We start from the raw sequence: 24,542 nt of genomic DNA on the forward strand, positions 1-24,542 counted from the left end.
TGAAGTCTTTAAAAAAACAAAATTCATTCTATATATTCTTATATTTTTATATTTTGTAATCTTCAAAACATTTAAATATTGTATTAAAGATTGGTGAAATGTATATAAATTATCTGTATCCCCTCTATAAATTCTCTAAGTGTAAGGGTAAGTGCCTGCCTAGTTCTCTAAGTGTCAGGTTTTTGGAAATGAAAAGAACCATTCTGAGAAAACTTAAACTATTGAAATTGAACAATAATTAAAATATTTGAGGGAGAAAAAAGAGAGAAGAGAATACATTGTTTTTGTCTTTGTATCTCTAGCATTTAGTCATGCATATACCACGTAAATTTGAAGCACAGAGTAAGTCCTTGTTGAATTGAATTGAACCTTTGGGTCTATCATCCATTTTGCTTTTGTTTTTAATGTTGATTAACTGAATTTTAAAACCTGGCTGTCTTTCCTTAAGAATTTTAAGAACTATTTTAAAGTATGTGAAGAATTAGGACTAGCAACATTTCTATATACAATATTTTATCAGTAAATTTTCAAAATTCACCTTCATGAAGCCTACCTTTCTCCAGTTACTCTATCCTTTCTGGTCACTTAGTAATCCCATTTCAGTTAAGACAGGCAAGATCATTTGGATATAAGATAAACTGATTGCATGGTCAGGGAATAATTTAATTTAAAACTCATGTCTACAGTTTTTTGCAAGTAAACAGTTAATTGAATTGAAAAGTCTATGTCTTTTGTGAATAGAATTTAATATAGGGTAATACAGAAGATAGGGAAAAAGGTTTAAGAATTTACAGTCTATTGGAAAATAAGACATGGGCGCACTCAAAACAACTACATAGCAATGTATGACTTAAGTTCAAAAACAAATGACAGAGACAGTGTGGTTTCAGAAAAGTCAGAGATCAGTTTGGACCAGTTAACTTTGCATGACTGAATCTGTTTTATATCTGCACTCTCTGAATGCGTGCCATTGATCCAAAGGGCAATTGGAGCGGGTCTTTATAGATGGTTCAGTAAGCCGCCCCCATTATATCGAAGCACAGTGTGTGTTCTACTGATGTTATTGGCTGAATCATCTTCAAATAGAAAGGATAGTTATGTGGTTGTTGTTTTAGTTTTATCTTCGAATGTTTCATTACGCTTTCTTTTCCCCATCTTCTATTTTAGACTCCATGAGGACAGGGTTCTCTGCTCAGTGCTTCCCTACTGGGCAGTTTAGTATATTTCCCACACATTGGTGACTTGGTGACAGAATTAGTATTCTGTGACTATTTGCCATTTGCATCGAAAAATGTGTATGTACACAGATGGGAGCATAATGTGACCTTTTAAAAGTACCATATAGACTGAAGGGGGGCATCATCATTACTACTGATTTTGCATAAATGCTTTTTTAATTGCCATAATGAAATTAAACTTTAAAAGTAAACATTGATAAGCAACAAATATAAATATATTTAGAAGTAAATTTATAATTTAGAATAGTAGGCTATATTTTTTTCCCCTTGGGCTTAATGAGGCTGTTTTCTTTTTCAGTGGTATCATCTGAATCCCCTATGGATTTGAATTCTTTTAGAGGCAGTCTGATTTTAGGCTTTAGGAGGTAAGTTGGGCACTTAGTAGTCCTTGTGAATCCTGTCTATATGGTCAATTCAAGAGTTTAAGCAACTTTTAGTTGTGGATTATCTAATCTTGGGTGATTTGTGTTTATGTTCCCATTATCCTCCTCTTTGAGGTATTCTTTCTTATACTACTGTCCTCCTTTCCCTCATCCTGAGCTGCACATAGGCTGGAAGATCTCTTGTGTGAGCAAGAATATATACTTCCATGTGTTGCTTTCATGATTGTGTTTGGGACTTCTCTGAGGCCACCCTTAACCATCTGACCAATTGAAGAATTGGGGGTGCCTGCCAGGAGTGATGGTTGAGGGGATGCTTTTTTTGGGGGGGGGTGAGGCAGTTGGGGTTAAGTGACTTGCCCAGGGTCACACGGCTAGTAAGTGTCAAGTGTCTGAGGCTGGATTTGAACTTAGGTCCTCCTGAATCCAGGGCTGGTGCTTTATCCACTGTGCCACCTAGCTGCCCTGGGGATGCAGTTTTTAAACAGTGTGAACCGAAGGCCACAAGAAGTCTATTTTGTGTTCAACTTGGGCTTAGGCTCCAGTGATGACTAACATTGTAGGCAGCTAAGACTGGTAGGGATTTAGGAATTGTGCTTTAAGGTCCTTCTCTTGCATTAAGGGCAGGACACATTAAATAAGGTAAGTGATGTGCTTAAAGAATTTATAGGTGTCAATATCAACCTGGATTTAGAGTGAGAAGACCTGGGTTGGAAGCCTAGTTCTGTTCCCAAGTCAATCAATAAATACTTATTAAGTGCCTAGTATGTGTCAGGCACTGTGTTAAGTGCTGGGGACACCAAAAGAAGACAAGAGACACAGTCTCTGCCCTTGAGCTTGCATGGGTCTGGTAGCAGTTCACTTAGGTGGAAAACGAAGAAGTTGGACTAAATAATCTCTAATGCTATTTTCAGCCTTAAATCTCTGGTCCTATGAACCGTAATGCATTAGGAGAGTCTCACAATTTGTTGTTTTGTGTTGGAGTTAATATTATCCACCTTTCCAACAGGTTTCTTCTGCCTTCTTGCAGAGTTCTATCCCTTATAAATCAGAAAAAAGAATGCCACAAACAGTTGAGCAAAACTAACCATCATGTCAACCAAATCCACTGTTGTATGCAGTGTAAGGGAGGTCTATCTGCATATCTCCTTCCTGCAGTTTCACACAATTCCATTTCAGCTCTTGTGTTCTCACTATTTATATTGTTATAGTCTTGAAGACTGTCCGCTTTTCCCTTCAGTTCATGTGTCTTCACATATGCCTCCGCATAGCCATCATTTTCAATATCTGCTTACAGTACAGTAATCTTCTGTTATATTCAGGTACTTGTGTGCCTTTTCATCAAAGATCTATTAGGGTTCTCCCCCCCCCCCCTCCCCCAACACACACAGTCCAGGGTGACATTTCTGCTACAAAAGTGCCAAATGCTATAAAAATATCCTTCACATCAGTGGTTTATGGTAAGATAGACTTTCACACAGTTAATGGAGCTCTCCCTCGTAAGGTGGTATTAGTATTTTGTCACACTTGGGTTTCTTTTATGGCCACTTAATGTGAGAGACCACAAGCCTCTGGGTAGAGAACAGACCACAGCCAGGTAAACCTAAGTTCAGACCTTGCCCCTGACACAACTGTGTGTTCAGTGCTCCAGGTTGTTGGTGTCAAACTCAGAAATTAGGGGACACTTGCCTGTATGTGAGGGTACCTTGGGAGCGGGCTGCCACAGGGCGGCCTTAATTTTAAAAGAGAATATTATCAATGTTTTCTAGTATGATTTTGTTAGATATTTTCCAACTGCTTTTTAATATGATTTTAACTGCCCTTTAGAGTGTTAAAGGCCACCTCTGCTGTAGTTTACTATCTAGAAGAAAGGACTGATTTGTAGAGGGGAGTTTCCTCACCAAGAACATGCCAAGAATCAATGAAATCACAAGTCCAGTCCCTACAGATATGTGGACTTTATCCAGAGATTTGCCATGGCCAAATTACATTGACTTTCCTAGATGATATCTTCTAAGATGCTTGGAACAGTATTTAATTGTAAAATAATATGTTCGTAAAGTCTGTGGTAATCTTAAAGTATTCTTACTCTTATTACTATTTGTAAAAACAAGCTGACTTTTCTTATATCTTAATAATGGCTTTTTTGGGGTTTTGTTTTGTTTTTGGGTGAGGCAATTGGGGTTAAGTGACTTGCCCAGGGTCACACAGCTAGTAAGTGTCAAGTGTCTGAGGCTGGATTTGAACTCAGGTCCTCCTGAATCCAGAACTGGTGCTCTATCCACTGTGCCACCTAGCTGCCCCAATAATGTTTTTAGCTACGTGTTAAATATAACAATTTCCCCTGTCTTTAAGACTTTGAGATGATCGAATAGCTTTTGGGTGAATGTCGTTTGCCCTAAATCTTTTCATCACCTTGAGTAAAATAATTTTCCATTTTTGCGGTAATCTTTTTTTTTTTTTTAAATGAAGCCATTGGCTTACATCCTAGACCTATTCTGAATGCCTCATTTTGGCATAAACATAACCCAGCAATATCTGATTGGTCACGTACAACTGGAGAGTCTTTGAGTCTTGTTTTGTTGAGAGAGTTTTTCTTCAAAGAATTGGCCATCAAGTGATTATATGTTGTGGCCACATCAGCTTAGGAAGCCATCCGAAGTATGGAGGGGGTTACAACCTGCCATCTACAGAGATGACATTAGGGATACTGTAAATATTGAATGAACTATGACTTACTGGTTGTGGGCTTGAGGTTATGTGTGCAGTTGGACTTCAAGGTCTGCAGATGTTTGCAAGCAAACATTGTCCTTTAGTATTACCAGTATCACTTATTTTGGGGGTTTTAAGTAAAACTTAGTATAATTGTTTTTATTCTAAATTTTTTTGAAAGAGAATGTCTTTAGTGGTGTGGAATAGGGAACCAAAAATGTGATGCCATTCTCTGTATGTTAAACTCACATACTCTTCTGCCAGTGAATCATTCCTTTTTATAATTTTAAAATTTTATAAATCTTAATAGCTGCCAAGAAAAGATCAAACATACAAAATTGGGGGGTGAGAAGGCACACACACACACACACACACACACACACACAACCCAGATGAGTTAAAAGATGACACATATGTGTTCTCTCCCTTTCCACCTCTTTCCAAAGTTAGCTTTGATTTCTTTTTTGATATGAAGTTGTTCTTGTCGTCTTCTTATGCTCTCTCTGTATGACTTGGGATAGGTTTTTCCATACTTATGTTTTGCCTGTTGATCTTTAAGAGTGCCACCATGTTCCTCTATATTATTTTACTGAACGTTATTCTATTATCCATTCTTCAGTCTTTGGATATAGAGTCCCCATCCCTCAGACTCACAACCTAGGAGATGTCCTGGACTCCTCCTCTCCCCACCTCTGTCCCCACCTCCCATCCCCATCCAAGCTGTTGCCAAGGCTTGTCCATTTCACCTTTGCCACATCTCTGAATATGCCCCCTTCTCTACTCTAATGCTACCAGTACTCCGGTATAAGGTCTTCATCGCCTCACACCTGGACTATTGGCAGCAGCCTGCCGGTGAGTCTGCCGTTCTGAGGTTTCTCCCCACTCCAGTCTGTACTCCAGTCAGCCACCACAGTCATCTGACTATATCACCCACCTACCTGCTCAATAAACTCTACAATTGATTTGCTCCACAATCAAATACAAAATGTGGTTTTTTGGCATAACATAACATAGCCGCCTCCTACCTTTCTGGTCTTCCTACACCTTATTCCTGGGCTCATGCTCTTTGATCCATTGACCTACTGGCTTTTTCAGTAGAAAGACAGACTCTCATCCACTCCGGGCAGTTTCCCAGACTATTCCCCATGTATCTGAACACTTTTCATCCTCTGTTCTACCTACTGACTTTCCAACTAAAATCCCATTTTTTATTGGAAGCCTTTCCCAACCCCCTTTTTTTTTTTCGCCCAGGGTCACACAGATAGTAAATGTAAGGCTTTGAACTCAGGTCCTCCTGAATCCAGGGCTGGTACTCTATCCACTGCGCCATCTAGCTGCCCCTTTCCCAACCCCTCTTAATTCTAATGCCTTACTTCCATTATTTCCTGTTTATCCTGGGTGTAGCCATTATATTTATATATTTTTATATATATATATATATATATATATATATATATATATATAAATAAAATGTTTACCTATTGTTTTCCCTTCTTAGATTGTAAGTTCCTTGAGGACAAGGACTGTCTCTTGCCTCTTTTTGTATCCTGGCACATAGCAGGGTGGTTAATTAGGTGTAGCTTCATTGATTGAGAGAAATTTCCTTCTCTCCCTCGCTCCCCACTACAAATAGTCATTGTGTTTTTATATACAAAAATATTTTTCTTTTTGATATTTTAAAGAAAAAAATCCTTGCAGTGGGATCCTTGGGACAAAGGAGATACTCAGTTTTGTGACTTTTGACTCTGTGGCCATGCCCATATGCCATAGTGTATAGAACTGGCCTTGCAGGCAGCAGGGATGTGGATTTAAGTCCTCTTTCTGAAGTATCCTGACTGCGTTAACATAGGCGAGACATTTAACTTCTTAGGCTTTTAGCAAGCTCTTTAAGGCTGAGCTGCAGGAAGGGTTCAACCTGTTTGTAGAGGGCATTTCCTAATCTCTGTATCACTAGTGGTCCCTGCTACTGTATTGCCACATCTAAAATAATGACATTCTACTAGATCCCATAATCTCTGCTTCCCTGTAGCCTTGTTAACATGACAGTAAGAGCACACAGCACTTTTTTTTTTTTTTGCGGGGCAATGGGGGTTAACTGAATCCAGGGCAAGTGCTTTATCCACTGCGCCACCTAGCTGCCCCGAGCACACAGCACTTTGATGATTCTTTTTAATCTTTTCATTGTTGTCTTCTAAAAAATTCAGTTCTTCATAACAAAGGATAAAGAAGTAAAAAGTTGAGCAGAACTAGTGAGCATATAGAAAAAGTCTGACACATGCAGTGTTCTGTATTCGCCGTCCTTCACCTTTGCAGAGAAGGCCAGGAGACCTTCTTCTTGTCATCTTTTTGGAGCCAGGCTTGATCATTAAAGTTTCCAAGTATCCAATTTCATTTGTTTGTTCTCTTTACATTGCTTTTTGTTATTGTGAATATTGTGCTCCTGATTCTGCTTACCTAAACTGCCTTAGTTAATACCTATTACTTTCCAAGTTTCTTTGTATTCATATTATTTCTTACAGCACAGCGATATTCTACAACTTGTTTAGCCATTCCCAAGTAGATGGACATCTCCTTTGTTTCTTATTCTTTGCTGGTATAAAAAGCACTGCTTATAGATCTTCTGGAATATACTGGGCCTCTTGTCATTGATTGCCACAATTTTGCAGTGGGATTTCTGGGGCAAAGCCTCAGGATATCTTAATGGCATTCTAGAATGGTTAGACCCATTTATTGCTCCACCTACAATAGTGTATTAATGTGCCTTTATTCCCATAGTGCCTCCTTCATGTAATATTTCTATCTACCCCTTTGTCTTCTTTGCCACTTTGCTGCTGTGAAGTGAAATTTCAAGAGTTGACTTGCATTTCTCTTATTAGTGATATGCTATTTCTTTTAAAAATTCATTGTTATTTTTATATCACTTAATTTCAAGTATATATTCTGTCTAGAGACCCATTCCTTGTAACAAAGAATGAAAAATAATGAAGGTGGGAAAAATGTTAAGCAAATATAAATCTTACATTAGGAGCCTGACACCAGGTGTAATGTTCCACACCCATAGTCCCCCACTTCTGTAAAGAAGGGGGGAAAGTTCATTTTATCACTTCATCTTCAGGTCATGTTTGGTCATTCTAATTTCACAACTTTTCAGTCCTTCCCTCTCTCCCTCTCTCCCTCCTTCCATCGTTAGTCATTTTGTATATGGCTATTAATTGTTAAGCAGTTTCTTTGGAGAACTGTTTATTCATATTTTACAAAGCAGAGGGGCTTAAACTAATGCAAAATAACATTCTGAGCTAAATTCAATCAACAAAACCACCATCTTTTCGGCAGGGGGTGGGGGGGTGAAGCAATTGGGGTTAAGTGACTTGCCCAGGGTCACACAGCTAGTAAGTGTTAAGTGTCTGAGGCTGGATTTGAACTCAGGTACTCCTGACTTCAGGACCAGTGCTCTATCCACTGCACCACCTAGCTGCCCCAAAACACCATCATTTTTAATCTCTAAACTTATTTGGAATCTTTTTAGAAGTAGAGGAAAGGAGCCTCTTTCTACTTAAAAGTAACTTAATTTTCATCTCTTTATTTTTATCTTTAGATCAGTTCTGTGCAGTTAATTCTCTTGTCCTTGATCTTTTCTTGTACTCCTTTTTTCTTCTTTGCTAAAACACTGAGACCTTTGTAGAGTAGAGAAGGAAATAATAGGCCTAATTAAGGTCATTTAAAGAAGTGTGTGACAGTAAGAATTTCTTTCTGGGATAGGCAGACACCTTAAGGGAGAAATGGCCAGTATTTAGAGCTTTCCAGTGATTATAATTCTAGGTTTTGCCCTAAGACTTTACCAAAAAGTAGCTCCTAGTTTTTATGATTCTAAGGTTTCAACTGTGCTTTGTCTGGGAAGAAAATAGTCACCCCATCAGTATCTTGGAATTCTTGTTCAGTGATAATTGTTAAGTATTATAAGCATTGCCCTCCTGTTTTTTCATAGAGGTTGCAGTCATGTTGCTAATACTTTATAGGAAGTTGATAGAGTAGAAGTCTTTTGTATTTGAGAATTCATTTCAATATTGCCTCAAGATAGAGGTGACTTACTATTCTACCTATAATTTTGTTTGGTTGGTTTTTTGGGGGGGAGTTTGGCAGGACAATGAGGGTTAAGTGACTTGTCCAGGGTCACACAGCTAATAAGTGTCAAGTGTCTGAGGCTGGATTTGAACTCAGGTCCTCCTGAATCCAGGGACAGTGCTTTATCCACTCTGCCATCTAGCTCCCCCTCTACCTATAATTTTTAGAAGTACAGTATATGTCCAGATGATATATCTATAATATAGGAAAAGAGGGAGGGGTGTTTTTTGTGCTTTCATTTATAAGTATTTGGAAATTTTTGAACTTAAAACTGTATAATCATTAAGGAAATTAAGACTGTCATTTGTTGTTGTTTTTTTAACATCTGATAGTATTTTATTTTTTTCCAGTTACATGTAAAGATGGTTTTCAACATTTGTTTTTATAAGATTTTGATTTCAGAATTTTTCTCCCTTCCTTCCTTTCCTCCCCAAGAGAGAAAACAGTCTGTTATAGGTTATATATGTCATCTGTTTTCTTTTTCTTTTTTTTTTTTCCCCCAGGGCAATGGGGGTTAAGTGACTTGCCCAGGGTCACACAGGTAGTAACTGTCAAGTGTCTGAGGCCGGACTTGAACTCAGGTACTCCTGAATCCAGGGCTGGTGCTTTATCCACTGTGCCACCTAGCCACCCCTGTCATCTGTTTTCTAAGAAAATGATCGTTTCATAGGAGCAAAAAAGTAGTTCTTTTTGCTTTCTTGTAGTCACATAGATGATTTACAAGCGTTTAAAGTCTCTACATTGTTCCAGGCATTGTTTTAGGTGCTGGAGATGGAAAGACAAATGCCCTTAAGAAGATTGCATTTTGTAGAAAGAGACATTTATACAATGTAATAAAAAATAATCTTGAAGTAAGCTGTGAATTGTTTCTAGAATGGGCTAATGGAAGGTAGGCGGAGATATAGTATTCAGTGCAAAAAGAAATAGCTGTGGCATAAAGCAGCTTTAAATCCTGTATGAAGGCTTCACACCATTAAATAATAAGATTCCTTGTGAAATACCAGGCCTTGAAAAGTGTGCACAGGATCACTGCATAGGCTGGCAGGGAGGGTTTGGTTGCATTTTTTTGTTTGGTTTTGGTTTTTAATGCCTTTAGTAAAAAGTTCATATAGAAAGAGTTTTCAGAGTGAGAAAACTATTTCATAAGTGGATTCTTTCACCACAGGACTGTATAAAGCAAACGTCTTTAATCGCAAGAGTACAAGTCAATCAGCAATCCGGCTTTTTTCATTTGGCGTCTTTTCTTTGGCTGTTTGGCATGTTTGGAGTGAAACTTCATGTCTAAGCTCAGGTTCTCCTTGTTCCAAGAGGCTTTTTTGGGTCTACCTACTGTTAGTACCTTCTCTCTGAGACCATGTCCCCTTTATACTTGATGTATGGAATGTTTGCATGTTTGTCTGTCCCTTAGAATGTGGGCTTTTTGACTTCAGGGTTTTGTTTTTGCCTTTCTTTGTATTCTCACTGCTTAACACAGAGCCTACCACATAGAAGGAATATAATAAATGCTTGTTGAATGACTAAATTTTTTTTTTTTAAGTGAGGCAATTGGGGTTAAAGTGACTTGCCCAGGGTCACACAGCTAGTAAGTGTTATGTGTCTGAGGCCGGATTTGAACTCAGGTACTCCTGACTCCAGGGCCAGTGCTCTATCCACTGTGCCACCTAGCCGCCCCGACTAAAATACTTTAACAGATTCATAGTCTGAATAAGTGAATATTATTTATCTATATCTAGATTTTTAATGCCTTAGTAGTGATACATATCTAATGCTACTTTTAATGCCTTAGTAGTGAATATATATTTAATGCTACCTGGGTTATTGTGTGAATAATATATTTACTAAGAATTTCATTTTGTATAATTTAAGAAACTTTGCAGGGAATTTAATTATTAGTCATGAAGCTTAGATGTCTCAGGGAATTGTTTTAAATGTGGTCCTATTTTGCCAATAGTTTCTTAGTTAGCTATTCTTTTCAATTCTTGTTTCAGCATTTCCAGGGGATTTTCTCAATTCTTTTGTCCTGGAATTTTGGTCGAGATTTAAAATCTTTGTTATTTAGAGATATTTGTTGTAGCAAGCCTTTATCTGTACTGTGTGCATTGAGTGACTTCTTTTATGTTTCTGGTATTACGTTCTGTGTTCAGAAACAAAATTTATTTGTTCACTTGCTATTTGATAATTCATTATCCTCTGCTGCCCTCTTCAGGTCTAATGATATCGATCTTTGGAGTAAGGTAAGTCCTGATTTTCCTGTAATCTTTCATATACCATCAAGAAGAAAGTAAGTATTGCATGTTTATTTTGTGAATTTTTAAATTCAGAATTCTGAAGTAGATAATTTTGATTATGAAGGAAACTCTGGATCGTGGAGGAAATCCTCCCTTTTGTTGCCTATAGTAGAACTGGCTAATATAAACACGATTGTGGCAGCATTTAAGTATGGAAATAACAGCCACTTATAGATGAGACCTGGGGGGTTTCATTGACATAAGGAACTCACATAGATGAGAACTCCCTCTGTCAGTAGAGGCTATCACCTCCACAGCAAAGTAAATGACTTGCCCAAGGTCATAAGGGCATCAGAGGTAGAACCAGGAAACTGGTCTTTAGCTCTCAACCCATCACACGGTACTGCCTTCGAATTGCTGTGGTTGTCCATTGTTTGGTGCAGGGAAAGCATAGCTATGGCCCCAGTAACTGAAAGTTCGGAGTTTTAGAGGGGCCTGGCACGCACAGATCACATGGCTGCAGCTACACGTCCATTGCTTTCTCCATCAGTGGGCAGTACAGACATTTCTCTGCCTGCGTCAAGTTACTTTTCAGTTTTAAGGGAGTGGCTGGGACAAACACTCGTCTTATAGGCAGAGGCAGAAGTGGTCTGCCTGTGTAATTAGAAGAAAGTCATCGAATGGTTCTCAGGCTCAGTTTCCTCATGTAAAATAGATGTGAGAATGTACCACTGGTACTACAAGGGTGCAGTTATGCAGATGAAACACTGCATCGGTCAGCAGCATATGATATTTAAATGCAGTTTTCCTTATAGTTTGATATATACATACACACACACATAGATATAGTTGTATTAACAGAACAATTATGATTAAAATAGGACTTTTATAGAGTAATGTGCCTAGACATGGTATATGATTTCTTTATTTCATATATTTAAAAGATTCTGGTTGGATATGGTGTAATTTAATATAATTATAATTTAGTTTATCAACTTAAGTACAATGTTAACATAGAACAACATAGAAACCCCAAAATTAAAACAGTATATGGATAAAACACTCCTTATAGGCCACATTTGCATAAGATTTATAGGGGTCAAAATGTATCTCCTCAATATGATTTGTTTATGGTATTTGCCTTTAGGATTTGTTGTGTTTATTTTGACATTTTGAAAGTAAATAGAAAGTATTGCAGTAGAGCTCATAATACATGGCATCATTTTTTGTTGAGATAGACATGTATTGGCACAGCAAACATCTTTGTTTTAGTCCACACTAGCCATAAAGGTAAAGCAGTTGGTTTTCTTATTTCAATATTACGTTAGCATATTCTGTAGCAAGTATTTCCTGGTTTCTATTGAAGAGTGAAATATCGGTAGAAAGAAGTGCTGACAAACATAGGGGTGCTTACTATCCTTTTAAAGCATTTGTCTGTGTTTTTTAACCATTCTTTGTCCATAAAATCCTGGTATTTTTAGCTCTTTGAAGTTACATAAATTAAAACTTTTCACCTATGAATTTTTGATGTACTAAAGTGGTGAAGATTTTCATATGACACTTTCCTACACTTTGTTTTGTTTATTGTTATTAAACTGTTAAGCAATGTGTTGTGATTAAAATAAAACACAGTTAATTTAAAACTAATACTGCAAGTTGATGTATTTAATTTTTTCCCATGTAACTTGATTTTAAGTAGAAGGGTTAAAGTTAAGTATGCTTCACTTTCACTTTTTGTAGAAATCTCATAATTTATAAACACAGACTCATAAGTGCTATAAGTAATTTTTTGTTTGCAGTTATTTGTATGAGGAAGTAATATGTAAACAAAATGGCTTAGGTTATTGTTGATTTACTCCTGAAAGCATTTTTATTTGTACTTTTAAAAAAGAAAACTTAGGATTTATCCACAGAAAATTCCTTGTATTTTTTTTTTCATCTTAAATTACTATGATGCTGTATAGAGTAATACCTTATTGGAGACATGCTTTATTTCGAGAATTCAATTTCAGATTGTATTTGTCCTTGTTTGCTTCTCTTGGCTGCAATTCATGATTATTCTGTCTGAACAGATAACAGAACAGTTGTACACGGATGGACGTTATTGCCAGGCATCTCCAGGACCAACTGGTAGCGTTTCAATTTCTATGATTGTAACTTATCCACAAATCCGTTCTTCTGTGTAATGATGGACTACAGGGATTACAACAGTAAACGCTGAGTGCTTTTTTTAAAAGTGAAATTTGAAAACATATAGAAATCACTATGAAAAATCACAAGATTTTATAAGAGTAGTGATTTTCTTTTTAATTGTGATTAAAGTCCTGGATCAGACACTAAAACCAATTATTTATATCACTTAATGGGCTTAAATATTAATATTTTGTTATTGAATACTTTATTTCCCCTTTTAAAATAACTTATTGGGGAAAAGTCCTTTATTTTGCATTGAATGCTTTTGTTGTTTTACATAATGAAGTATAGAATCATATTTAGGGCAAGTTTACACGGTTGATGTATGTGTTTCCAAAAGAAAACAACCATGCTGAAAGTTCAGGTCTTTCTAAAACATTAAAAAGTGCTCCTATATGTTTTCTGCTTGAATGCATAGGAAAATTACTGTTTTTAGAAAACATCGTTTTTAATCTTGATTTTTTTTTTTCATTGACAAATAAGCCAGCTTTCCATAGAATTATGGCATCTTTTCATCATAATCACTTCATTCCTTACATAACCTTTAACAGTTCTTATGATATATTATATTCACCTTCAAAAAATATATATTACACAATATTTGTGGCCACTATTTGCAGTAGTGGACAAGGAAGGGTGGGAGGCCTTGGGCAGTACCACTTCTGTCACACAGTAGTGGAAAAAATAGATTGAAGTAAGATTCAGTACTGAAAAGCTGTCACTGGGTCTGAAAATAATTAATATTCCTTTCACTCACCAGTTAGATATGTGCTCCCAAACCACATAATCTCTATGCCTCAGTGATCATTGTTGCCATTTCAGAGCCTCTCATCAGGGTGACATCTCACACCAAAATGATTTCTTATAAATTAATCTTGATAACATGACAGTCTCAGTAATTTTAGTGGAATGCTTTCTCTTGTTTTTTTCCACAGAAGCTGTTGGCTATTTTCTTTATAACTTGATTGACAGCATGAGTGACTCAGAGGTACAGGCCAAGGAGGAGCGTTTGAGACAATACTTCCATCAGCTGAAGAAGATGGTACCATTTCATTTTTTGCAACATAATGCCTGTCCTGCCTGACATGTATCTATTAGATTTGAAATTGCTGCTTTTAAGTACAACCAGACCACTTCTCAATGACATGGAAGAGTTAGAGACTTAAATTATGTCTGAGATAATTTCTGTTAGACAAATTTCAGTTTAGTTGTGTTTCAAAACTCATCATTTTTTCTCCACCTCTTGGTACAGAATATAGCAATTCCTGAAAGCATCTACAAAGGGCTTCGTAATCGGCTGAGCAGCCATCACGTTCCTGAATTAATTAAGGTGTGTGTGAAATAGTAACTATTTTAAATAAATTTCTGTGACTACAAAAATGTTTAAATTTGTTTTCAATGTACCTTCATACAAAAGAAACCTCTTTTAATCTGCGAACATCCAAATACTCCTTTATATACTTTAATGTCTGTTTTGGAGATTATTTTGAGTTCCACCTTTAGGATTATTAGAAAGAAATGGACAATTTGACTTTAAAATATCATTTTTAATAGTTAGACCTTAATCTACTTTACAAAGTTTGTATCTAATTTAGCATGATAACAAATTTGAATTTTAGGATGTGGCCCCATTGATTGACAGACAGACTCCAGGCTCTTCAAAAGTAAGTAGGTCTTAGCTATTTTTCATGTAATAATAACCACATTTAATGTATAGCCCCAGAAAACATTTATATTGCTCATTTATTCTAGTAACAAATTTCTTCTCTTCCCTCCCTTGCTCCTGCCCCCATTTTTTGAGTAATATTTGGGGATGCTAAAAGAGAAGAGGGGGAAAGAAAGATTAGACTCCTTACAAGAATGAATGACAAGACAGCATGTTTCTGTTGTGTCCATTTTTCAACAGTTTAGAAAAAATTAATTCATAAAAGGCACACTTTCTCCTTGCAAAAATACCATTTAAATTCTTATATATATTTTTTACTTGTTAGATTATTTTCTCAAATTTTCAGTAATGTTGTCTTCCTAAAGAATATACCCTATTCTCAGCACCAGTGGAGAAATTTTTAATTGGTGGAAGAAATATGTAGAGACTGACAGAAATACTGGCATTTACTCATGATAAATTTCTCATTTCCATAGATTTTAATGGAAAACTCATCTGACTTGGAACAGAAACTTGAAATTTTGAAAACTGAAAACCAACCTATAGGAGATATCCTCAAACAACTCATACTGATGTTGTGTTCAGAGGAGGTAACTTGAATAGGACCGTCTGTTTGAAACCCCCAAGATTTGTTTTCTCTAAGAATATAATTTATTTGTAAGCACTATTAAACATTGCCAAGTAGAATGTTTATGATTTCTTTGCTTGGTGGTTATCAATCAAATATAAGTGCAAAAAATAATTAAAGGAAAGATTAACTAATTTCTGCCACACCTTGAATGGCATGTTTTGGGGTTGCTGAAGTTTGTTTACAATAATCTGCAAAGTGAATGATAGTAACAGCTGTGATAGGTTTATCATACATGCCAAATGTCCTTTTAAGCCATGGCTCCGGTCTCTTATATCTAGATTGTCAAGCAACTGATACATGCAGTAGTCATTTGCAAGTCAAATATTACTGGGTTGTTAATGCAGGGATTGAAATTCCATTTTCCTGCTGGAGGAAAGCTCTTTCTGAGATAAAGGGGCTCTTGCCGTCATTCGGCGGGCGTCCAGCTGTACTTCTTATTCATTTTCGTGTGTGACTGCAATTTGTGGGATATCACTCGACTTGTGTTGAATTTCTAGTTCAGTAGGATTCGGTCATAGAACCATGGTTCTAAAAAAGAGTCTTAACTGTGTTTCACACGATAATATTGTGTCTTACCTTGATATAAAGCACAAAAATACTATAGGAAGTGGTTTTAAATGAGATTTTTTTCTGTTGATGAAAATACATGGAGTTATTAGGCAGCAACTCGATTTGATTCTTTTTTATTTGATTTCAAGGTTTTCTTAGTTTGTTTTTACTGTATGAAAGGTAAAGATGAAACAATTTGCTATTTTAGGACATGGTATTACATGTAACTTTATTGATCTTTTTTTGGTTAAAAACACTTAGTCCTTATCTGTGTACGAATGGTGAGACATGTTCCATAGAAAGGTAAAGTTTAGGCATAGTTTGTTAAAAAATAATTTTTAAATTCAGCAGACTCAGAAACCAGCACTTTCTTAATTTCTATTTGTATTTACTTTTCCCCTTTTTCCTTTTAGAATATGCAGAAAGCTCTTGAAATAAAAACAAAATATGAATCCGACATGGTTGTCAGCAGTTATGCAGCTTTAATAAGTCTGTGCTGTCGACATGATAATGTAGAAGAAGCAATGAACCTGAAACAGCAAGTGTAAGTACACTGGCACTGAAACATGTCACTGAGATTTATGCTGATACACAACCCTGGCTGAATTACACAGGCTGACTGATCACCTTCTCCTGTGGTCTTCAATGCTCCTCTCTCTTCTGCAGTATTTAAGGTCACCAGAATTGTAGCATTGCAGACCACATCTTGAAAAAGGCTTTTATAAGTCCATTTTCCAGTTTATCTCTTCACTGGTGCTGTACTTTTTTGTTCACTACAGTAAGATGGCAGCCAGTGTTGAGAACTCTATCATAAGGCTTGTTGACAGACACTCCCATTTCCAGCTTCCAGGGGAAATCTCATTATGGTGTCAAATAGGAAACTATAGAAGAGAATTAACAGCATTCAATGGTGACTAGATTGTCAGTCAGCTTTTTGATCACCTTGCCTTATGTCTTTGTCCCACTAAAAAATTCATTTATTACCTTTAAAAGTATGTCCTTATGCTTTAATGTTTATGATGAAGAATGAGCCAAAGTAAACTTTGATATTTCTGTGTGTAAATGCAATACTTTTGGTTATTAGCTTAGGCAGCCCATTAAAAAAGACATTGTATTTGTTAATAAAGTGTTTGTTATTAATTTAAAATTTTGGTTTAAGACCATTTTAATTATGATTTTGCTTTACATAGTCAGTTCTTTCCAAGTGAGCTCTTATCAAAGAAAAAAGTTAAGTCAAACCTGCTGACAAGCATGTTTGCCTGCCCACGTATAAAACATCTCACATCTGTAGTTTCCCACCTAATACCCACATACTTAAAATCTAGACTTTATAGGATACAGGGAGCCTTCTGACAATCAAGTGTTTATCAAAATATCAGCATTTGCTTGGGTCATTCATCTTTGTTAGTTTAAAATTAAAATAAAATTTAAATTAAAGTAAGGTCTAACTTTGTAACATTTAAGCAACTTGTAAGTAGGCAGGACTATCCGTGTTTTTATTATGTTTGGGCTTGAATGTCTTTTACAGCTTTAGAAAAATAAGGAATTTTTGACTATAATAATATTACTGTGCTTTAATTTTTAGAGAACGAATGGATTCCTCAGTTACTCTTGACCCGGGCAAGTATCTAGCCCTTGTGAAAGTATTGCTGAGGCATAGCCGACTCCAAGGTATGCCAGCAGCCTTTGACTATGAAATAGAAATGGACAGTGAAAGTATCTTGCCACTGGAATAAAATGTGAATTGATATTAATGGTGTATCATGTCCTGCAAAGTGCTTGAACATTTTGCATACAAATTTGCATGTGAATTCAACCAGAGATGCTTGGACAGTGCAGGCCATTAGTTTTAATGGATTGGCAAGCTTGTCATTTACATTTGCACAGCTCAGTGCCTTTTGCATTTCTGCAGCTAGCTCTTATTAGCATTGCTGCTTGGATCAGAGTTGGAAGCTCATGACTTATGGCACAAATGGCATATGTGCCTACACTAATGGCTTTGTTTTTGCTTAAGAAGGTTTGAAGGTGGAACATAAAACCCAGAAACATAACCTTAAAGGAAACTGAATAAGCAGTGTTTTTTTTACCATAACTTTGAGAGGTCCTCCATTGGCACCCCTCTTGCTTCCACTAAAATATCTTCACTTGAACTAAGTTTTGGGTTGTTTTGTTTTACTTAAATTCAAGCAGCCCCCAGCCTTTTGTGGCCCGTTTTTCTTATTGTCACTGAAGTAAAAAACTAATTTAATCATCCTTGATGTTCAAGTCTTGCTTTTGTAGTTTCCTTGATTTATGTGTGAATTGTTACTCTGATCTTGTTTCCACAAAAATCAGTATTTCATTATAGGAAAGATATGAAGATTGCATTTTTTCCCCGTGGGAGCATTCACAACATTGAAAACTGTTCTTAAAAATTAATCTACTTTTACTACTTGCATTTAAAGTGGTCAAAACATTTTGGCTGTATAATAATTAAGAAAAATGTTATAAAAATGCACTTATTCCATATACAAAAATGTTTGTTTCTGCCTTCCTAATGAAGTTTAATGAACCTAATGTTTGAACATTCAGTCTTTTGGAAAGCTTTCATTGGCTCTGCTTGGCTAATTAGTATCGACACAGCAAACAGGCCCTATCGGTATCAGACCATTAGTCTGGCTGTACATACAGTGTAAACACATCTTTATTATCTGGCCTCCTGACAAGCCATCTGCTGAAGAAACAATGGTGTGATTTAGCAGATGTTAGCATTGAACGATAAAAGCATCCATTTAGTAGGATCTCGCAGCTATAGGGCACACTGTACAGGGTTATGTGGTGCAGAGTGGGCACACGGATTCTATCTATAATTTGTAGTCAAAGTTGCAGCGAAATGATAAAACCATGCTATTGTGGATTTATAATTGTAGTCTCGTTTAGAAATGCAAGTAGTAATTAACTTGAAATCGGCATTATACACCAGAATTTGCATTCCTGCTGGGTTTGAAATGCTGTTTTAATAGCAGTTTGTTTTCCCTACATGAAATTACCTAAGGGTCTTTTGTGTTACTTCATTGTAGATGCTATTAACATTCTAAAGGAGATGAAAGAGAAGGATGTTCTTCTCAGAGACAGAACAGCCTTTTCCCACATCCTCAATGAGGCAGTCACCCTAGGAGAAGTTGAAACAGTTAAGCAGTTGCATGAAGCCATCATGACCCTGGGGTTAGCAAAACCAAGCATCATTCTCTGTTCCCCTTTGGTTACTCTTCACCTTGAAAAGTAAGTTAATTGAAATTCGGATGTGGGTTTTCAAGAATACAGTTGATTATTGGCCGGGTGGGGAGGGTTGTCTCTATATAAATCATCTGTGGTGATATAAAATCATTTTGCATTTTTCTGTGCAATAATAACTTGAATAAAAGCTTCTTTCAATTCTACTTCCCCTGTAGGACTCTTAAAGTAAATTGTTTATGCCAACTTTTCCTCAAGCCTACGCAGAAATTATGTGGTAGAATTGGAACCAGGAAGGACTGGGTTCAAATCTTGCCTCTGACAGTAGTGCTCTTGCCATGGGAGAATTACTTAACCTTTATTGGCCTCAGCATTCCCATTTGCCGTTTCTCCTCCCTATTTCTGTCTCCCTCTATCTGTAAAATGGGGACAATATGATCTGAGGTACCTACCTCACTGAGTAGTGCTGCAGCTCCTACAGGATAGCTAATGTAAAACACTATGGCACCCTCATGCACAGCACAAATGTCATCTCTTTTTTTACTTTTCAAACTAGGTAGAGTTAGATCTGACAAAGATTAAATTGTTCCTAACCGTACTCCCTGTTTGGGGTTGTCTTAAGTGTTGTAATTATTGTAAGAAATAATGATGTCCTCTGGGCTTTTCATTATAGCATCATAATTGTACTCTTTGGGTAATGAGGTAGAAGCATCTTTTCACCTCCACATGGTATTTTATTGTAATTATGTATTCTAATACTGCTGTTCTATGGAAGTGTTTAGGAGTTTTCTTTGAGTCCCAACTATTGCTTTGGGAAGAAAATTAATTTTCTTGATATAATCCAGAAAGTGTTGAGTTTGAAAATTTTTTTTTTCCATTGCTATGAGTTAATGACTTATGTAGACTTGCAGATCAGATTAATATTTTGTACTTGCTTCATTGCAGAAGAATTTGATACGTTAGAAATCAACTACAGGCCTTGTAATAGAAGATAATATATTTCTTTAGGAAAGTAATACTTGTAGATATGCATTTCCTTCGTTTTGGTGGCTTCCTTTTTTTTTTTTTAAGTGAGGCAATTGGGGTTAAGTGACTTGCCCAGAGTCACACAGCTAGTAAGTGTTAAGTGTCTGAGGACGGATTTGAATTCAGGTACTCCTGACTCCAGGGCCGGTGCTCTATCCACTGTGCCACCTAGCTGCTGCCCCAGTGGCTTCCATTTTTACTTATGTTATACTCTATAAATTAATTTAGGGTCTTATAATCTGTTTACAGTAAATCAATTTTGCTAATGTTAGTGCAGGTTTTTAATATTTCAGAAATAATATATATAATATGTCAGAAAGAATTTTGGGATTGCTCTCTTCAGCCAAATGGGCAAATTTAGACAAAAGAGTCAACTAGAACCATATTTGTTTGTTTCTTCTCCAAATGATTATTATCCAGAGAAAATAAACTGACAAATTGTAGGAATAAATATTGAAATGAAGACATTGAGTATTAAGGTTTGTAATGTGACCTTGACTCGCTTTGCATTGACTTGTAGAACATTTTCAAATTGAATTGTGGGTGTTTTGGACTCTTGGCCAAATTGTCAGCTTCACAATCTCACAGGCTTATATCCTTTTTAAGAACTACTGACACAACTAGCTATTGGGTTATTGAGCTTTTTTAGTCACAGCCTTTACTGCAAATGAAAATCCTATAATTAATATGTTTCCTACTAGATTTTTTTTTGTTATAGAAAGCACCCATCTCTGCAAACAGCAACTGGGTTCTGCATAGGCTTTAGAAAGAATTTAATTAAAATGGGCCCAATGCCCAGAAGTATTAAACATTTCTTCACTACTAGGCAGAAATAAAATAAGTACCAGTGAAAGGAGCAATGCCAGATTAGTTAGAGATATCTCAGAAATAGAAATAGTCTGATGAGAAGGGAGATCTCAAACTCCTTCCTTAAGAGGTCTGCAGATGGGGCTCGTGAACTGAGCAGGACTTGGCAAGCTAAAATGGAAATTCAGAGAAAAGAAAAAGGCAACACTGAGGTTCTAGCTCAAATAAAGGTAGTTGAGAACGTTTGCTGTTGTGACCCAGTCTCCTTACTGGTTTCTTTGTGTGGGTGACTCATTGTTTAGTGTTATTAAAATTTGACTCTCTTAGACCATTGCTCTCTTAAGCTATTTGGAAGTCGAAATAGGTGCCATTAAATGGTTTTGCCTTCTCTTTAAAGCTCTATAGCAGGTATTCATCCTCTTGCCACCACACGTTTTTGCAGGATATTTACCTACTATACATTCTTAAGAGAAATTTTGAAAGAAAAAAGTATTTTCATTAAAATGTCTAGCATTTAAATACAAACCACTTGTTGACCCATATACACACACACACACACACACACACACACACACACACTCATACACACACACATATATATCTTTTAGGAATAAACACATTTTTATTTAATGGCATAAAATAACAATGAGGCACTAATGGTGAAATGTTGGAAAAGATTGGATTTGCATCTTTTAATGGTTTTCCAGCTATGTGTCAGAATCAAGTAATATTTTACATTCAAATATTTAGATTAATCACATCATCCTATTTGAAAGCAAAAAGCCCGCATATATTTGATTAATTTGTTTAAATCTCCAATAATATTGTGTAAGTGACCCCAGCAGGTATGTAAATTCATCTAGAAAATGAGTCCTATGTATTTAAACTTTATAGATTTATTAGAAAAAAAAAACAGTACATGATACAGCTCTTCATCCTTTTCATTCAAACCAGAGCAGCTTTTTGGAGTAGCAGTGCAAAATAACCTAAGAGGATGTGACTGAGGAAATTTAATTTTGTACACTCTGAGATACTGAGTTCCCCAGAAGGATGTAAGCTTGAAGATTTTTCAGGTCGTAGGTTTTTTAAAAAGTCACTCTAACAATATTGAATTACAAGGTGAGAGGTTCATTCTGTGACTGTGTTACCTGAGTCATGGATATGGGTGTAATGCTTTTTTCCTGCAGTCAGCAGTCCAGGGGGAATCTCAAACATTATCAGATTTGCAAAACTAAAAGGAGGTTTGTAAAAATAAGCTGCTTCTGTGGTCTCTTTTGATAATCTTTTCCTTGAAGGGGAAAACAGCTCAGAGAACAAAATAGTTCTGGTCTTTGCTTTCATTCATTAATAGATTGTATTTTAGAAAGCAGATTTGTAAGCATTAACAGCTATATAACCTTTGTCTACAGGTTATTTAACCTAGATTTCTTTTTTTTTTCTTTTTTTTTTTTTTAAGCCGCTCCATTTTCTGGTTTATTTCCTTCATTGAAATAGTGCATGATTCGAGGAAAAGACTTTTGTTGTTTTAAGATATCTTAAAATAACCTTTGTTGACTTTTATTGCTTTGAGAAAGGAAGTGATAATATGAAAACCATGTTTGTTAGGTACAGCGTATGTATTTTTGATTTGCCTAATTTTTGGTTGGTTGATCTGTTTTGGTTTCATTGCATTTTAAAAATACCTGAAACTATTTAACTGGATTATATTAGATCCAAGTGATCAAAGATGCTTTAATTTATGCTATTCATTAAGTATTCTTCTGGGATAATATGTTATGATTTGTATATGTATATAAGTATTTACCTTATGTTTTGTCTACCATATATGTAAGTATGCCATGAATTGATTATTTATTTGCATGTTTAGAGCTGTTGGTTAAGTGTCAGTGGTTCAGAAGGCATTTCAAAAAGACAAGGTTATAAGAAAATAAATTTAAGGAATACCTTTAAAAATCTTTTGCATTTGTAGTTAGGTTTTTTTTTTAATATTTGCTTTTTTCCTCCCCTTTTTTGTTTGAACTGAATATTGTCTTTATGGAATACTTGCTTTCAGTTTAAAATTCTATAAGTGTTGTAAGGAAATTAAGGAGGTTTGGCTCTTTTACTCCATTATTGCAATTAGGAATTTAGCATCATCAGTGCCAAAGGACAAAGTGGTTCATTTGCCCTAGGGGGACAGGACAGTGATAAGATGATTTTTCGTCAAGGATCATTGGGTCGTAATTAAGTTACATTCATGGCTATTGCTTTTTGAAGGATGATTGGTAAATGACAGGCTTCATGTGCTTAGTACGGACAGTGTTCACTAGGGTTTTTTCTCCCTCTGTCAGAAAATCCTGTTGAGCCTGATAATGTAAATGTGGCATTTTATTCTGAACAAAAGAGCAGGGAAATGAGCTATCTTGTCTAATCATTCAGTTGTTTAACACCGACTTCCAGTTTAGACTCAATTGGCTGGAAAGCACTTGACATGTGAAGTTAGTGCTGTTCGGAACGCATGTTTGAGTAAATTTTAAAGTAAGTGACAGCTAAATTGTACCTAGGGAAATTACAAAGCCTTCAACACAGTTAATTTTTTGGGGAGGATTAGTTGTAATTGCAACACCAGTCTCCTTGAAGATTCCTCGTTATAGCTGATGAACAGGAGGGGAAAAAAAAAAACATTTAGCTGTTTCAAGAGCTGGTTTTCTTAACAGAATAATTTTTTTGTAAAGCTGATTGCCTCTTCCTGAATTGATTTCCCTCCACACTAACATCTGTTTATGATTTATATAGTGGGATTTGTTTTTAAGTGTTTTTTATTGTGGGTGTTTTTTTTTAAACTTCTCTCCTCCCCACCCACTCCCTCACCCCCCCAAGAGTAGTTTCTTTCCCTTCTCTCTCTCTCTCTCTCTCTCTCTCTCTCTCTCTCTCTCTAGTGGTTTCAGATTTGAGAGCTTTTCAATCAGTAAACCCCTTAGGTAAATTGCCACTTCACTAAAGCTTTATGCATAACGTTGAAGCACTTCATTCCAATTAAAATCAATATTTGGAGTCTTATTTTTATCAAGTATATTCTCTGGGTTGGAAAGTTATTTATTGCAAGTAAAGCATTTAGGTTCAAAGGTTCTGTGGAAAATAGAAATGACATAAGGTTTAGCAGTTTATGATAATTTGCCATTGGTCTTTGCAAGTACAGTTGCTTAAGCCCTTGTTGAGGCTCTATTTGATTTAATCGAGCCTATCTGATAAAAGAAATATGAATAGAATAAGAATTTTTGGCCTTTTATGGGTCAAGCATAGCTTTCATATTTTTATAATCATCTGGGTTATTATGGCATACATCAGGTTTATTTGTAAATAGCTATTTCAAATAGATAGGTAATGTATGAAATATACTGGCAACATGCAGTATGTTTGGTAGAACTGGCATATTTCTTTCCATTCGATAGAGAAACTATGCCATTTGATAGGTATAAAATGGTGTGTATGATGAGGTCTCAAATAAAATATAATTCAAGAAAAGACAAACTTTTTAGTTTTTTGATAGTATAGGTTAACAAAGTTCTCCTTTACTTTTTTGTTGTAAAACCTACTTGTTCGGGGCAGCTAGGTGGTGCAGTGGATAGAGCACCGGCCCTGGAGTCAGGAGGACCTGAGTTCAAATCCGGCCTCAGACACTTGACACTTACTAGCTGTGTGACCCTGGGCAAGTCACTTAACCCCAATTGCCTCGCTAAAAAACAAAAAACCTACTTGTTCAAATGATTTCTGAGTTTGAGATTGGGTAAACTTGTT

At 36.1% G+C, this 24,542-nt stretch overlaps 1 protein-coding gene across 1 annotated transcript in view; it reads left to right on the forward strand.

Annotated features, from left to right (window-relative positions):
• Positions 1-24,542, forward strand: part of LRPPRC (leucine rich pentatricopeptide repeat containing) — a 112,926-nt gene that overhangs the window by 43,219 nt on the left and 45,165 nt on the right. Inside the window, exons 14-23 of the mRNA XM_043983475.1 lie at positions 1,537-1,603; positions 10,659-10,686; positions 12,753-12,810; positions 13,809-13,915; positions 14,126-14,203; positions 14,493-14,537; positions 15,016-15,129; positions 16,133-16,263; positions 17,305-17,390; positions 18,779-18,980. Coding sequence (XP_043839410.1) covers positions 1,537-1,603; positions 10,659-10,686; positions 12,753-12,810; positions 13,809-13,915; positions 14,126-14,203; positions 14,493-14,537; positions 15,016-15,129; positions 16,133-16,263; positions 17,305-17,390; positions 18,779-18,980 — 916 coding nt within the window. The remainder of the gene's footprint in view (positions 1-1,536; positions 1,604-10,658; positions 10,687-12,752; positions 12,811-13,808; positions 13,916-14,125; positions 14,204-14,492; positions 14,538-15,015; positions 15,130-16,132; positions 16,264-17,304; positions 17,391-18,778; positions 18,981-24,542) is intronic.

The sequence above is a fragment of the Dromiciops gliroides genome, chromosome 2 (assembly GCF_019393635.1).
Source record: "Dromiciops gliroides isolate mDroGli1 chromosome 2, mDroGli1.pri, whole genome shotgun sequence".
Taxonomy (NCBI): Eukaryota; Metazoa; Chordata; class Mammalia; order Microbiotheria; family Microbiotheriidae; genus Dromiciops; species Dromiciops gliroides.